The sequence below is a fragment of the Dromiciops gliroides genome, chromosome 2 (genome assembly GCF_019393635.1).
Source record: "Dromiciops gliroides isolate mDroGli1 chromosome 2, mDroGli1.pri, whole genome shotgun sequence".
NCBI classification, from domain to species: Eukaryota; Metazoa; Chordata; class Mammalia; order Microbiotheria; family Microbiotheriidae; genus Dromiciops; species Dromiciops gliroides.
The window spans coordinates 689,787,890-689,803,386 of NC_057862.1; the positions used below are offsets into that span (position 1 = coordinate 689,787,890).

The 15,497-nt window shown below is 45.6% G+C and overlaps 1 protein-coding gene across 1 annotated transcript in view; it reads left to right on the plus strand.

Moving 5' to 3' along the window:
- The window catches only part of DGUOK (deoxyguanosine kinase), a 48,616-nt gene that overhangs the window by 24,193 nt on the left and 8,926 nt on the right, over positions 1-15,497 (plus strand). The window contains exon 3 of the mRNA XM_043980474.1: positions 2,420-2,607. Coding sequence (XP_043836409.1) covers positions 2,420-2,607 — 188 coding nt within the window. The remainder of the gene's footprint in view (positions 1-2,419; positions 2,608-15,497) is intronic.

A 15,497-nucleotide genomic window follows, 5' to 3' on the forward strand; every position in this document is an offset into this window, starting at 1 on the left:
TTTACTGAGAAAATAAAGATCTATCTCAGAGTTCTCTCTCCCCTTCCTTCTAACTGAAAATTCCTTGGCATCGTCCTTTGTCCTCTGCTTCTTTGCTCCATTCTGATGAAGAGGTGGCCCTTTTTTCCCCCTCCTCTTTTAAATGGTATTTTTGTTCTAATTACACATAAAGACAATTAACATTCTTTTTTTTTTAAATAAAATTTTGAGTTCCAAATTTTCTCCCTATTTCCCTCCCCTCCCCTCTTCCTAAAATAGTAAGCAATTTGATATAGGTTATATATGTGCAATCATGTAAAACATATAACATATTCCAATATTAGTCATGTTGTGAAAGAAGAAACAAAACAAAAGGTTAAAACTACCCCAGAAAAGTGAAAATAGTATGCTTCAATCTGCATTCAGACTCCATGGTTCTTTCTCTGGAAGTTGAGAGCATTTTCCATCATGAGTATTTTGGAATTGTCTTGGATCATTGTATTGCTGAGAAGAGCTAAGTCTGTCATAGTTGATCATCATACATTGTTGCTGTTACCATGTACAGTGTTCTCCTGGTTCTGCTCACTTCACTCAGCATGAGTTTCTAGATTTTTCTGAAATCTTCATCTTGTTTGTCATCTCATACACATGATAGTATTCCATTATAGTCATATAGCACAACCTGTTTAGCCATTTCCCAATTAAAGGGCATCCTGTCAGTTTCCATTTCTTTGCCACCACAAAATGAGCTGCTATAAATATTTTTGTACCAGTAGGTCCTTTTCCTTTTTTATGATTACTTTAGGATACAGACCTAGTAGTGGGTCAAAGGGTATGCACCCAGCTTTATAACTCTTTGGGCATAGTTCTAAATTGCTCTCCAGAATGGTTAGATCAGTTTACAAATCCAACAACAGTGCATTAGTGTTTCAATTTTCCCCCATCTTCACCAAAATTTGTCATTTTCCTTTTCTGTCATCTTAGCCAATCTGATAGGTATAAAGGTGGTAAGAGGTGGCCCTTCTTGCCGAGACTAACATCCCTACTTGAGCCCATCCCCTCTCATCTCCTAGCAGCTTACCCTTGTATTCATCTTTCTTGAGTTTTGTTGTTGTTTTGTTTTGTTTTGTTTTGTCGGGCAGTGAGGGTTAAGTGACTTGCCCAGGGTCACACAGCTAGTAAGTATCAAGTGTCTGAGGCTAGATTTGAACTCAGGTCCTCCTGAATCCAGGGCCAGTGTTTTATCCACTGTGCCACAAAATTATGTTTTAATATCTCCCTATCCAATGACTCCTTACATGATCTTTACAATTATGCCCAACTTTCTTCCATTCTTTTTTTTTTTTTTTAGTGAGGCAATTGGGGTTAAGTGACTCGCCCAGGGTCACACAGCTAGTAAGTGTTAAGTGGGTGAGGCCGGATTTGAACTCAGGTCCTCCTGATTCCAGGGCCGGTGCTCTATCCACTGTGCCATCTAGCTGCCCCTCTTCCATTCTTAAAAACAAAAAAAAATCTCACTTGGCTCTCAAGCTGCTATCCTATAACTCTCCTACCCTTTTCATTCCTAGAAAGATAAAAGTGCCTCTACTTCTTTTATATCTCAGACCGTTACAATCTGGATTCTGACTTCATCAGCCTGACCACTGGATGGTTGGCCTTCTCCACCCTCCTCCCTCTTGTTCTCTCCCACACGGTTGACACATGGACCGCCCTTCCTTCCTGGATATTCTCTCTCCTCTCGGTTTTCTCATTACTCTCTTGGTTATCCCTCTACTTGTCTGGACTCTCCTCAGGTCGTTTTTCTGCTTCATTATCCAAATAGCCATGGAAGTCTCTACCTTGGGTCTTTTTCTCTCTATTTTTTCTTGATCTCATCATCTCTCATGGCTCAGTCATAACACCACCAGCACTAGCAACAATAATAATTTTCTCTGATGCTTTAGCATTTGCAAAGCATTTGACATCTCTTGCCTCATTTGCAGTTATCATCTTAGCACAGATGTCTCTGAGAACCATATGGCCAAGCCTAGTCTCTCTCGTGAGGTCATACGACCAACTGCCTATTGTACACTTAGAACTAGATGTCTTGGGGCGGCTAGGTGGCGCAGTGGATAAAGCACCGACCCTGGATTCAGGGGGACTGAGTTCAAATCCGGCCTCAGACACTTGACACTTATTAGCTGTGTGACCCTGGGCAAGTCACTTAACCCCAATTGCCTCACCCCCAAAGCAAAAACAAAAAAACAAACAAACAAAAAACTAGCTATGGGATCTCTTGGTATACTAAGACACTCGCAGTGATATCTGGGGCCTTTTCATTGGAGACAGCTTCTTTCCTGGGAGATAGACATTTGTAATTGTTCCTGTTGATTTTCAGGTGGGCTTCTGAGGAGAATGCATCATGTGATGTTAACTTCCCTCCCCTTCTATTTCCCCCCAGGCTGGCCCTCCCCGGAGTGTGGGGAACTTGCTGGATATGATGTACCAGCAGCCCGCTCGGTGGTCCTACACCTTCCAGATGTTTTCCTTCCTGAGTCGGCTGCAGGCCCATCTGGCCCCCTACCCAGAGAGCCTCTTGCAGGCCCAAGAGCCCGTTCAAGTCTTTGAGCGGTCAGTGTACAGTGACAGGTAAGGTAGTCTCTCCTTGGCCCCATGCCTAGACGGCCTGCCTCCCTTCTCCCGAGGGGACCTTCACTCCTCCCACCTTCAAAAATACAATTTACTGAGAATAAATCCTTGTATTTCAAAGACACTTTAAGGTTCATCAGTCTGCCTCCCCCACAGCAACTTCAGAAGGGAAGTAGTGTGATTATTATGGAGAAACTAAGGTTCTGATGTGTTGTGACTTTCCCATACTCACAGGGCCAGTAATTCTAGCCCCTGACTCAGCAGAGGCCAAGACAACCCTATGTGGATTTGCTGCTGGAGAGAGGATTCAACTTTCTTTCTTTCTTTTCTTTTTTTTTTTTTTTTTAGTGAGGCAGTTGGGGTTAAGTGACTTGCTCAAGGTCACACAGCTACTAAATGTTAAGTGTCTGAGGCCAGATTTGAACTCAGGTACTCCTGACTCCAGGGCTGGTGCTCTATCCACTGTGCCACCTAGCTGCCAGATTCAACTTTCTAAAGATTTATTAGTCCATTTCTAGAAAATGAGCGATTTAAAACTAGAAGGGACCTGGAAGATTAGCCACTCAACCCCCTTTCATTTTACTGGTAAAGAAGCTGAGGCCCAGAAGCTAAAGTGACCAACCCAAGGTCACTTAGGCCATTAGTGACAGGCCGGAGTTGAACCCTGCCAATGCTTGTCCCTCCATCCCACATTGCTCTGTTTAACAAGGAGGGGACTCAGGGGCAGCTAGGTGGCACAGTGGATAGAGCACCAGCCCTGGATTCAGGAGGACCTGAGTTCAAATCCGGCCTCAGACACTTAACACTTACTAGTTGTGTGACCCTGGGCAAGTCACTTAACCCCCATTGCTCAGCAAAACAAACAAACAAGGAGGGGACTTTATGTTTTCCTCCTGCAAATTTAAATGACTTTTAGGAGGCAAACCAGCAATGCTCTGGCTCTCCTTCCCCGCTCTGGGCCTTCCTCTTTCACAGTGCCAGATCATCTCAAAAGTCCCTCTGAGCTGGGATTGTCTAAACAATGCAGCATTCCAGATGATTGCCCCCGTTGGTCCCTGGCTGAGCCCATCCTATATTCTTTCTTGGTGTCAGTGTAGCTGAGTGCTCCATTGTAGTCACTACCCTAGGACAGGGCCAGGTGGGCTCCAGGAGGAGACCTTTGCTTTAATGCTTTTAACTGGGATCTTCTGTCATTAGAAGTTGCTCCCAGGATTCCCAGGCTGGCCCCAGGGGGACCCAGGAGATCCCAGTCTGTGGGAATGATGGGGCATCCTCAGAATCAAGGGCACTGTTTTCAGCTAGAGACTGAGTTCTTTCTTTCCTTTTATATCGACTCTGATATTTTAGCAGCTTCCAGTTTCACCCCTGTCAGTTCTCCCTCCACAGATGCAGATTGCAGCTCCTCTGACTGAAGGATTCATTGCCAGAGGCCAGCCTGGTCCTGGGAAGCTCCAAATTTGGCCAGGCTGGTCCCAAGACAGCAGACGTGCACATGGTCTGTTGAACAGAGTCTTAGAGCTGGGAGGAGATTTGAGGTCATTCAAGCCAAACTCTTCCTTTTATAGATGCACGGCTTTAACTTGGGAGCTTAGGTCTCCTTCAGCTCTAAATTCTGGAGCAGAAGTAATAAGAAAAACTGACATTTAGAAAGTGCTTTGGGGCAGCCGGGTCGCGCAGTGGATAGAGCACCAGCCCTGCAGTCAGGAGGACCTGAGTTCAAATTTGGCCTCAGACACTTAACACTTACTAGCTGTGTGACCCTGGGCAAGTCACTTAACCCCCATTGCCTCACTAAAAAGAAGAAAAAAGAAAGTGCTTTAAGGTTTGCAAAGCCCTTTACATATATTATCTCCTTTAAGCTTTATACCAACACAGTGAGATAGGTAGTGGAAGCATTCTCAGGTCCATTTTACAGATGTGGAAAATTGAGGCTTAGAGCCATGCAGCTGTTAGCCCATAGCCACACATCTAGTAAATGTTAGGAACAGAATTTGAACCCAGGCCTTTCCAGGAGCCCAATAAGTGAACTCTACCCACTGTCCCATGCTGCCCCCTAAGTATACAATCTTGTATGTGGGAACAATCTGTGAAGTCAGTAGCCCTCCCCTGCTGCTGTGGAATGAGCTTCTCTCCCAGGGAAGCAGCAAATCTGCTTTAATGACTTTTCAGGGTCTGCTTGTTGTAAACTGAGAAGGTTGGGCCCTGGCCCTGTTGGCGTGGGCTTCAGCACTGGTCTTTGCAAGAGGGTGTCTGGCATCCAGACTCCCAGACTCATTTGGAGCCCTTTAAACATGATTAATAGTATGGTAGGCCCCCTGCAGGAGACCCTCTGGAAAGGGCAGCCATTGGGCTGAGTCTTGTGTAGCTGCCCTGTAGCTGTGGCCTTGGCCTCAATGGGTGGTTGAGGGGGTGCCCCTCCCCTGCCATCACTAAGGTTTACAAGGGGAAGTGCTTGCTTGACCACAACTCCAGAGGGAGGCAGGTCAAGGACGATTATCCCCATTTTCCAGGGGAGGAAATCGAGGCTCAGAGAGCTGATCAGTCAACAGGTCTATATTATTATACCTACTGTGCTAGATGCTTGTGATTCAAATAGAGTGAGTGGCCCAATCCTTACCCACAATATGCTTACATTTGAATGGGGGCAGGGGGAATAACAAGTATACAGAAAAGGGGAAACATGATAAACAGAATAATTAAGAAAAAGGGTTCAACACGAGGTCACTGGGAAAGGGGGATACATGGGTGAATTGGAACCTAGGCCTCCTGATGACAAACTCTTTCCACTGTGACACACTGCATTAAAAAAAATGATGATGATACTACAGTCAAAATAAGTGACTGACCCACAATGCTCTAGGCAGGGGATGCCCCAATCCCATCTGATTGTCAAAAAGGCCTCATGAGAGTTACAAAAAATGAGTGTCGGGCCTCAGCTCCCCTGGGCCTGCTAGAGAAACCCAAAGGAGGCAGTGATTGGGATCTTTTTCCCTTCTAGCAGAGAAAAGAAGCCCCCTGTGGGTCCAGACTTCTCTGATTAGCACCATCTCCCTTCCCCCCAGCCAGAAGGCTGGGGAGGCCAGGACTCTAGAAGCAGATCGTTGGAGGGTTGAGAAGGACCGAATATCCCATTACATTCTCCTTATATAATACAGGGGAGAGATGAAGAAAACAATGTTTTTTTAAAGGATGACTTAGTTTCATGCCAGCTCTGAAAGGCTGTGTATCTTCTTTAGTTTTTAGTAAGAATCCCTCTTCTGCCTCTGGCCACCAAAGTAAGCCATGTCCCTTCCCTGGACCTCAGTTTTTACATCTGTTAAAATTAGTGGGCACCTAGGCTGCCCAGGGGATAGAGGGTCAGCCCTGGAGTCAGGAAGACTCTTCTTCCTGAAGTTCTTCCTGAGTTCAAATTAGACATTAGCTGTGTGACTGTGCAAGTCGCTTAACCTTATTTGCCTCAGTTTCCTTATCTATAAAATGAACTGGAGAAAGAAGACCTTCTTTGCCAAGAAACCCCCCAAAAAGGTCAAGGGGAGTCAAACACAACTGAAAATGACTAAATAACAACAAAGTTAATAGCTCTGACTCAGTGGTCCCTGAGGCCCTTTCTAGGCTCAGCTCTATGATTCTGTGATAACAATTTGAGTCATAGAGTGGAAAGAATACTGAAATTGGAAGCAGATGACCTAGTTTACTTCCTGTGTGACCTTGAGCAAGTCCTTTCCTGCTTCTCCTGCTGGGCTTCAGGCTCCTCCGGAGTAAAATGAGATTAGATTATACAATCTCTAAAGACCCTTTCAGATCTGAATCTCTGCTCTTGCCCTGCCCCCCTCACCATGCAGGGATCTGCAGTCTGAAATGGCAAGTGAGGGGGAGGGGAAGGGCATGTGAGCCTGCCCACAGGAGAGGGACTTTAAAAAGCATTTCTACTGCAGATTCACTGGCTGGGAAGTCAGCCCATCTGTTCCCACAGAGCTATTCCTCCCAGGCCCCTGAAGGAGAGAGGCGGAAGAATTCATGGCCCTGGCACAGAGGCCAGACTCCGGGATGGTTCCAACATGTGGTTAAACAATTTGGAAAGCAAGAGAGGAGAGGAGAGCTGAGGGGATGTGCTGGCTGCTCTGATGGGAAACTTATTGGTTGGCCCTGGGCTTCTGTAAGTTATTAGAAAGGAAAATGTGGGGCCTGGCCTTGGCCAGCCACTGTTTGTGCTGGTGGCTCATTTCCTCTCCTCCTGATGGTGTGAGCTTGCTTGGTGTCCTTTCTAAGCAAGACCCAAATCTCAGTCATTCACTGCTAAAGAATGCCCAGGAAAGTGTTGGCTTTCTGTGCATTTAGAGGGGGTGCTTGCCTTTTGACTCCTTATAAATTGAGGCTTTATCTTGATTCTTTTCAACTTTCTTCAGTCACTCACCCCCCCCCCACACACACACACACTGAGACCCACCCGCCAAAAGATATCTCTGTTATGGGGGGGGGGGGGCAAGGAAAGTGGAGAGGATTCCCTGGAGAATTCCTGGAATTTCCTAGATAGGAATATTCACCCATGATGAGAGGGAGTGCCCCCACCCAGACCCAGCTCACAATGGAGAGAGACTTTGCTCTTTAATGTTAGTGTAGCTTCTCCCCTATTAGCCATATTTTAATACTGTTGTGTATATCTTTCATTTATGAAGACCATTTGGATACTGTCTCAAACAGTATAGATTCTTGGCTAGCAGAGATGCTTTGACACTGTCACTAATCCCCAGTGCTACAGTTTCTACTATGATAATGTTACTATTTTAACCTAAGCAGATAAAATAGTGCCACTACTTTGATAGAGTGTAGCATGGATGGCTACTGCCGCAGATCGAGGCAAGGAGTCTTCCTTGGATACTGTAGTAAAAACTTTGATAGCCTCATCAGTGGGATACCATAGAACAGATACTTTGGTGAAGAGTATCATTGTAGCCAGTGCTATGGATGGTATGCTAGGAAAGGGTGGATTGATGAATTACAAATGGCTTGACTGCAGTTTCTGATTGTAGACTCTTGGGCTTGTCTGCCTGCTCCACCACCTCCCCCACATCCCTGTTGGGGAGACACCTGGAGAGGGAGGCCTCCCTTTTGGCTGCTCCCCCTTTAGGTTACCTTCTCCTTTCTGGTGTTCCAGTGCAGAAAACCTGTGGGGGAGGGAGGGATGAGCAGGATCGAGCTCATTCCAGTCCTGAGCCCTCTTCTCCTCTCAGCCTCCTCTGACCCTCTTACTCCCTGGCTCTTCCCAGCTCCTTTGGCCTTGGGCCTCTTTAAGCATTTGGCAGACTTTAAGTGCTCTCTCCACTGAGCCCTCTTTCCACCTCCTGTCCTCCTCTAAGAAATAGAAAACTCTTCAGATACAGAATCATGGGATGCTAGGCTGGAAGGGGTGTTTAGACGTCATCTACTTTCTCCTCTTCTTGGCTACCCTGAGGCTGGTAGTCTGATGGGGGAGGGGGGAGGAGGGGGTGTCAATGAAGAGATAGATGGCTTCTGTACTGAAATTATAATCCTTATAACATGCCGAGTTTCTTTTGACTAATAGAGAAACTGAGGCAAGGGCATACAGGCTTCTGGCAAAACTCCCTGGGAGTCGTGGATACTTACAGGCCTGCCCTATTTGGAGTTAGCCGGGGGTTGACAAATGCTATGGAGTGTTGCCTTAGGAACTGGAGTCTACAAACAAGCCTCATTGTTTAGTATTTGAATTGCATCTTGTGGCTTGGGTGGTGGGGAGGAATTATGCTTGTATGCAGGCCCGATGAGATAACCTGATCCTTTCTGTAGCCCTGGTTTCTATTTGCCAAATGTTGTTTGTTTAGCTGGGGCGGGGATCTGGGGGAAAGGGGTGAATTTTCAATTCAGCCCCTACTTCCTTCTGTTGGGTCTGGAGACTTCTGTAAAGTGTTCTGTGAGGAAGTGAGTACATTGGCAACACACTTGGGGATAGGGGGTGGGGGGCCAGATTCAGTTCCTCAGGCACTGCAGAAACCTTGAGAGGTATTTCCCAGTTCCAAGGACAGCTAAACCTGGGTACGGGACTCAGAAGTCCTTTAATGTTATTCAAGATGTGGCAAGTAGCAGTTAAGGAGGGTACTCCTACTGGGCCCTTGAGTTTCCTAGAGAGAAAAAAAAAAGCCTCCAAAAATCATAGACCAGCTTCTCCCTCCCCTCCCCCATCCTCCCTGCTGACAGCCAGCATCTGGTTTCCTGCAGAGGATGAGCCCCAGAGCCAAAGACCTCTTGGATTCTGTTTTAGGGACTGAGAATCCCCTCCTGCCCAAAGGTTATCTTCCATAAGTAGGGTGTCTCTGCTTATTCATGTTTATTAGTGTCTCCCTCATTAAAATTTAAGCTCCTTGCGGGCAGGGACTAGTTTCACTTTTTCTTTCCATCCCTATTGCTTAGCCCCATGACTGGCACATAGTAAGGAATGGAGACTAGACCTGTGGTTTCATTAGAATAGAGGACTCCCTGATGAGGAAAATCCTTCTACTAAAGCAGGTTGCCACCCTCCCTGGAACTTATAGTCTTTTTAAAAAAATTATAAAAGTATTTTATTATTTTCCAGTTACATGTAGAGATAGTTTTCAACATTTGTTTTTTACAAGATTTCTAGTTTCAATTTTTTCCCTCCCTCCCCCCTTCCCAAGACACCAAGGAATCTGATATTGGTTATATATGTCCAATAACATTAAACATATTTCTGCATTGGTCATGTTATAAGAGAAGAATCAGCGAAAAGAAAAAACCTCAAAGAAGAAAAACACCAAAAACAAAAGAAATAGTAAGGTTCAATCTGCATCCATATTCCACATGGAACATATAGTCCTTTTTTTTTTGCAGGGCAATGGGGGTTAAGTGACTTGCCCGGGGTCACACAGCTAGTAAGTGCTAAGTGTCTGAGGTCGGATTTGAACTCAGGTCCTCCTGAATCCTGGGCCGGTGCTTTATCCACTGCGCCACCTAGCTGCCCCGGAACACATAGTCTTAAAGAGTAGAGGAATCCCTTAATAAATGATTGACCAATCATAGTTGGAGACATATAATAACTGGTATCTGGCTGCTGACCACAGTCCCAGATGGTATGATAGGATCAGAGATTTTGAGCTGGAATCGACCTAAGGAATCATCAAGACAAATTCCCTCATTTTGCAGTCAGGCTAAGTGATTTGTTCAGGAAGCTAGGTGTCACGGTTAGTAGAGTGCTGCTGCACCTGGAGTCAGGGCGACTCGTCTTCATGAGTTCAGATCTGGCCTCAGACACTTACTGGCTGTGTGACCCTGGGCAAGTCACTTGACCCTGTTGGCCTCAGTTCCCTCATCTGTAAAATGAACTGGAGAAGGAAATGGCCAAGCCCTCCAGTATCTCTGCCAAGAAAACCCCATAAGGGGTCACAAAGAGTCAGAAATGACTGAAAAATGACTAAACGCCAATAAAAGTTGATGTGGGATAGAATTTGGGTCAAATTGATCACGAGTCATCCCAAAAGAATTATAAGACTCAGTGACTCAGTTTCCCAAGTTTTATTGCAATAGTGTGAGTGACCACAGGAAAAGAATAATGGAAAGGTATCTCTCGAATAGTGAAAGAAAAGACAGTTATATTTATAGTATGGATAAATTGATTACCAGTCTCATTATAATAATCTCCACCTTAGGGAGGTACAGGGGGGGCCTGTCCTAATTTGGAGTTCCTGGGGTCCCAAGCCAACCCCCGAGGCAGGTACCTTTTTCTGTGGAGGAGTGTTTTGGGGGTTTACGCGTCATAAGGTGAATCTGGGACAAATGTGGCCTTTTCTGCGCATGTCTTTCTCTTTCTGGTTCATGGCCAGTTTCAAAACGCTTTCATTTTTCTTTTATTTCTAGTCAATTTCTATAGGCTGTCATTTAGTCTTAAGGTCACCATGGCCTCTCTTCCTCTGTTCCCATTACGGGCACTGATTTCTGTGGGTAAGAGAACCTAGCATCCTGACTTGTAAGTTATCTATTAACCCGGGGTCTAATTCCCTTTTGGAGCTAATTTCTGAATTAAAGCTTGGGTCTTAGGTTTTTCTATTAACCCTTTTTTGCCTCCTACATCAAAGTGATTTATCCAAGGTCACACAACTGAGACAGGACGGGAAGTCAGGTCTTCTTGACTCCATGTCCTGAGTTCTAGCTACTATATCACTCTGTTCTCATAAGGTAACAGAGAGAGAGAAGGAGGGAAAGCCAGGCAGAGAGAAGTTCCTGAGCTCACCATCCCTCTGACTCCATCTACCTTTGCTAGCCTAAACATTGGCAGTCCCCATCCCAATGTCCTTTCCATCCAACCCTGCCATTCCCTTCCTCTGGTGAACCTCTTCTTGCCTTCATCATTTATTTAGGTCCTATTTTCTCAGGCCTATCAACTCTGTTCTGCCTGGTGTATGTCCCCATCCAGTCTGTCATTTCAAAACTGCCTGCTTTTCTATCTTTGAACCTTCTGCTCCCTGGATAAGCCTGGCTAACTCCTACCATCTACCTCAGCCAGTCAATCAACAAGCACTTATTAAGCATCAACTATGTGCCAAACACTGTCTTGGGCACTGGGAATAACCTGGAAAATCATGTCTGTCTTCAAGGAGTTTAACCTCCCTTTGGAGGAAACATTGCACACATATAGATATATGCACAGCAAATTCAAGTTAGTTTAGAGAGAAGCATTATTACCAGGTGGGAGCATCAGCAAAGACCTAATGGAGAATGTGGCACTTGACGTGATTCCTAAAGGAAACTAGAGATTCTGAGAGGTTCACATGGGTAAGAACGAAGTACATTTTATCGTTTTGTTTTGGCGAGGCAATGAGGGTTAAGTGACTTGCCCAGTCACACAGCTAGTAAGTGTCTGAGGCTAGATTTGAATTCAGGTGTGCTCCTGAATCCAGGGCCAGTGCTTTACCCGCTGTGCCACCTAGCTGCCCCCAGGGAGTACATTCTAGATAAGGAAGACACGTAGCTAGACTGGACTTGTACTTCCGCATTAAGGAAACTCCATCTCCCAACTTCAGGCCTTTGCGGTGGCTGATCTCTACACCTGAAATTCACTCCCTCTGTGCTAAGGCAAAGAGTTGGGAGATGGAGTATCATGCTTGAAGAATACAGTAGGGTCATGTAGTTGGTGATGAGGCTGGAAAGGTAGATTGGTGTCAGGTTGCAAAGACCTTTAACTGCCAAATGGGGAGTTATGGAAGAGGGAACCATGGGCGCAGATTGAGATGGGGATGTCTGAAAGCCACAGGAGATGCTGCTGCCCAGGTGCTGAGCATTCTCTGATAGAGGTCGCTCATTTTCTTTATATCTCATAAACAGAGTCCTTCCTTTTCCCTGTAATAGCATAGGACTCGGAAGGCACAGAACATGGGTTCAGATCCCTGGGCTGTTTGCTATGGGGGTGAACTTAGGCGACTCACTCTGGGCCTCAGTTTCCTTAGCCATAAAAGGGGGAAGTTGAGTTTAATGGTAAGATGTCTTTCCGCTCTGGATATCTGAATTTTAAAAGATTTTTCCAAATCTTATCTTTTCCAAAGGTCTCCCTACTTTCACTTTGAATTGTCTACTACCCTAAATATCTTAAGTCAGGCTAGTTAGTCAGTAAGCATGTATTAAGCATCTAGCAGAACTAGGTTCCAGGCACTATGCTAAGTATCGGGGTTACAAAGAAAGGTTAAAGGGGCAGCTAGGTGGCACAGTGGATAGAGCACCAGGCCTGGATTCAGGAGGACCTGAGTTCAAATCCGGCCTCAGACACTCGACACTTACTAGCTGTGTGACCCTGGGCAAGTCACTTAACCCCAATTGCCTCACTAAAAAAAAACCCAAAAACACAAAGAAAGGTTAAAAAGGGGGCTTATAAAAAGCCTTCTTGCAGAAGGTAGAATTTTAGCTGAGACCCGAATGAATTTAGGGAATCAGGGAAATGGAGATGAGCAGGCAGGAAGAGCATTCTCAGCATGGAGGAGACTGTGAGGCCAGTGTCACTGCATCATGGAGTGCACGTAGGGAGGAAGGTGTGAGGAGACTGGGCCTTGAATGCCAAACAGCATTTTACTTTTGATCAAGAGGTGATAGGGAGCTTTTTTTTTTTTTAAAGTGAGGCAATTGGGGTTAAGTGACTTGCCCAGGGTCACAGAGATAGTAAGTGTTAAGTGTCTGAGGCTGGATTTGAACTCAGGTACTCCTGACTCCAGGGCCGGTGCTCTATCCACTGCGCCACCTAGCTGCCCCAATAGGGAGCTTTTGTTGTAGAACACAGGCAGACCTCACTTAAGGAAGATCAGTTTGACAACTGAGTGTAGGATGGACTATAGTAGGGACACACTGGAGGCAGGGAGAGACCCCAGCTGGCTATTTTAATAATCTAGGCAGTAGGTGATGAGGGCCTGCACCAGGGTGGGGGCAGCATCCCAGGAGAGGTCTTTACCTGTCATCTCCTCCTTGAGACATAGCATGATGTCATGGAAAGAAAGCTGACTTTGGAGCCAAAAGAGCTGGGTTCATGCCCTAGATCACTGTCCCTTAATCTTCCTTTCCTCAGTTTCTTTAATCAATAGTGATTTAGAGTATTTTTTTTCATATGCCTGTTCCTATCCTGACCATTTCTCAATTGGGGAATGACTTGCATTTTTATTTATTTTGCGGATTTATTGTCATCAGAACCATCCATTTTGCATTTCATGATATTCTCTATCTTGTTTGGTCATAAATTGTTCTCTCCATAGATCTGAGAGGTAAACTATTTCTTCCTCTCCTAATTTACCTATGGTGTCACCCTTTATGTCAAATCATGTACCCATTTTGACCTTATTTTGGTCTAAGATGTTGGTCTGTGCCTAGTTTCTGCCATACTATCTTCCAGTTGTCCCAGGAGTTTTTGTCAAATGCTGAGTTCCTATCCCAGAAGCTGGAGTCTTTGGGTTTATCAAACAGTAGTTTACTATAGTCACTTACTACTGTGTCTCCTGTGCCTAACCTATTCCATTGATCCACCACTCTATTTCTTAGCCAGTACCAAGTAGTTTTGATGACTGCCACTTTATCTTGCCTCAGTTTCTCAATCTGTACTCTGCCTCCCTGACTTCTCTTTAGGACTCATGGATGCCCCCTTCCCTTTTGTGACTGGCCTCCCCCGAGCTTCCATGACGTTGCTTTGACACCATTGTGGGGTGAGGTGAACTGGACCATTCTTTGTTTGCATAGCTGACTCCTCAGGTCTCTTTCTTCTCTCTCTACTCTTTACGAATCCCAATCCACCCCCCCCCCATAGCTTCAGTTGTAGACAAATGACCCTCAGAACTCTGCTCCTGCTGAATACAGCCATCTGGACACCCCACTGACACATCCCACTCAGCTTGGCAAGTAGCTGGCTCCTGGATTGGTCCGTGGACCCATTCTCCACCACTGTGAGTTCCTACAGCAAAGTCCTCTCCCTGGCCACTGTGTGTGCTTCCCCCCATATTCCCCACCCTCCACCTGAACCATCCTCCCCCTCTAAAGTTGCCTTCTATCAAATCTATCTTTATCTTGTGCCTCTCTATTTACTTAGGTGTTTACTCTCCCATTAGAATATCAGCTTCCCAAGGGCAGAACCTGTTTTTGCCTTGCTGTGGTTGGCATACAGTAAATGCTTAATAAATGTTGATTGACTGATTGATTGCTGTGCTGTCTTGTTTTTATATTAGTATACCTCAATGCCTAATACAAATAATGGAGCACCTGATAATGCTTTTTCATCTCTCCCTGTTTCACACTACAAACTTCTGGATTTCTGTTCATCGCCTCAGTGTCTTCAAAGTCAATAAGGTGCAGCCGTGTTTGCCCTTTACCTCCCATCCCCCCCCAACTTCCAGTCCTCTGCCATATTCTGTCTGTTATGCCTTGGCCTCCCCTTGTCTCCTCTTCCTCTGCAGCCATCTTTGTTTCAGCCCTCATCTCTTTTCCCCTACACTTATGTCATAGCCTCCTAATTGGTCTCCTTGCTCTCAATCTGCCCCTTCTTTCTTCTACCCTTCACACCTGAGTCCCCAGCCTAATTATGTCACTCCCCATTGCTTAGCCAGTATAGTCCACATGCCTGAACCTGCCATTCAAGGACCTCCACTAGCTGGCTCCAACTGTCTTTTCTGCCTCTTGTCTTTGTCCTATCATCTCTGCTCCTCCTTCCCATCTTTGCTGATGCAATTCCCCTGGGCCTGGAATGGAATTCCCTTTCCTACCCCTGTCCATTCATTGAAATTCTTCCCTTCCTTCAAGGCCAAACATAGGGGTTGCCACCCCCAGGGAGTCTTTTTCTTTATGTATCTACTTGTTTATTATATGAAAACATGAATCTATTACATACTGGGTTTTTAAAGTAAATTAGATTTAACATGGTCATACCCCCCTGCCCTGCCCTGTTTGGGGAGGGGGCAGCGAGAAGAAGGGCCCCTTCTGGACTTTCTTGGGCTGCTCTCAGCTGGGGAGGGGGTGAAGAGGTGTGTGGTGGATTCATTGTTTTCACTGATGCTCTGGATAACATGAAGTCTTCCCAGAACTCCCAACTGTGAGCGGCCCAGTTCCCTTCCCCAAGCACTTTGCCTAGCTCTCCCCTTTGCATGTTTTCTGTCTTCCTTTCCATGTTAAGCCTTTTCCTTAAGTTCATAGTTATTTGTGTGTTTTCCTCTTCCTATTACATTGTAAGCTACCTAAAAGTGGGACTCAGAGCCTTGTTCTCTTTTTCAACATTTTATGCATCATTTCAAGTTCTATTTCATTTTTTTTTTTTTTTGCGGGGCAATGGGGGTTAAGTGACTTGCCCGGGGTCACACAGCTAGTAAGTGTCAAGTGTCTGAGACCGGATTTGAACTCAGGTA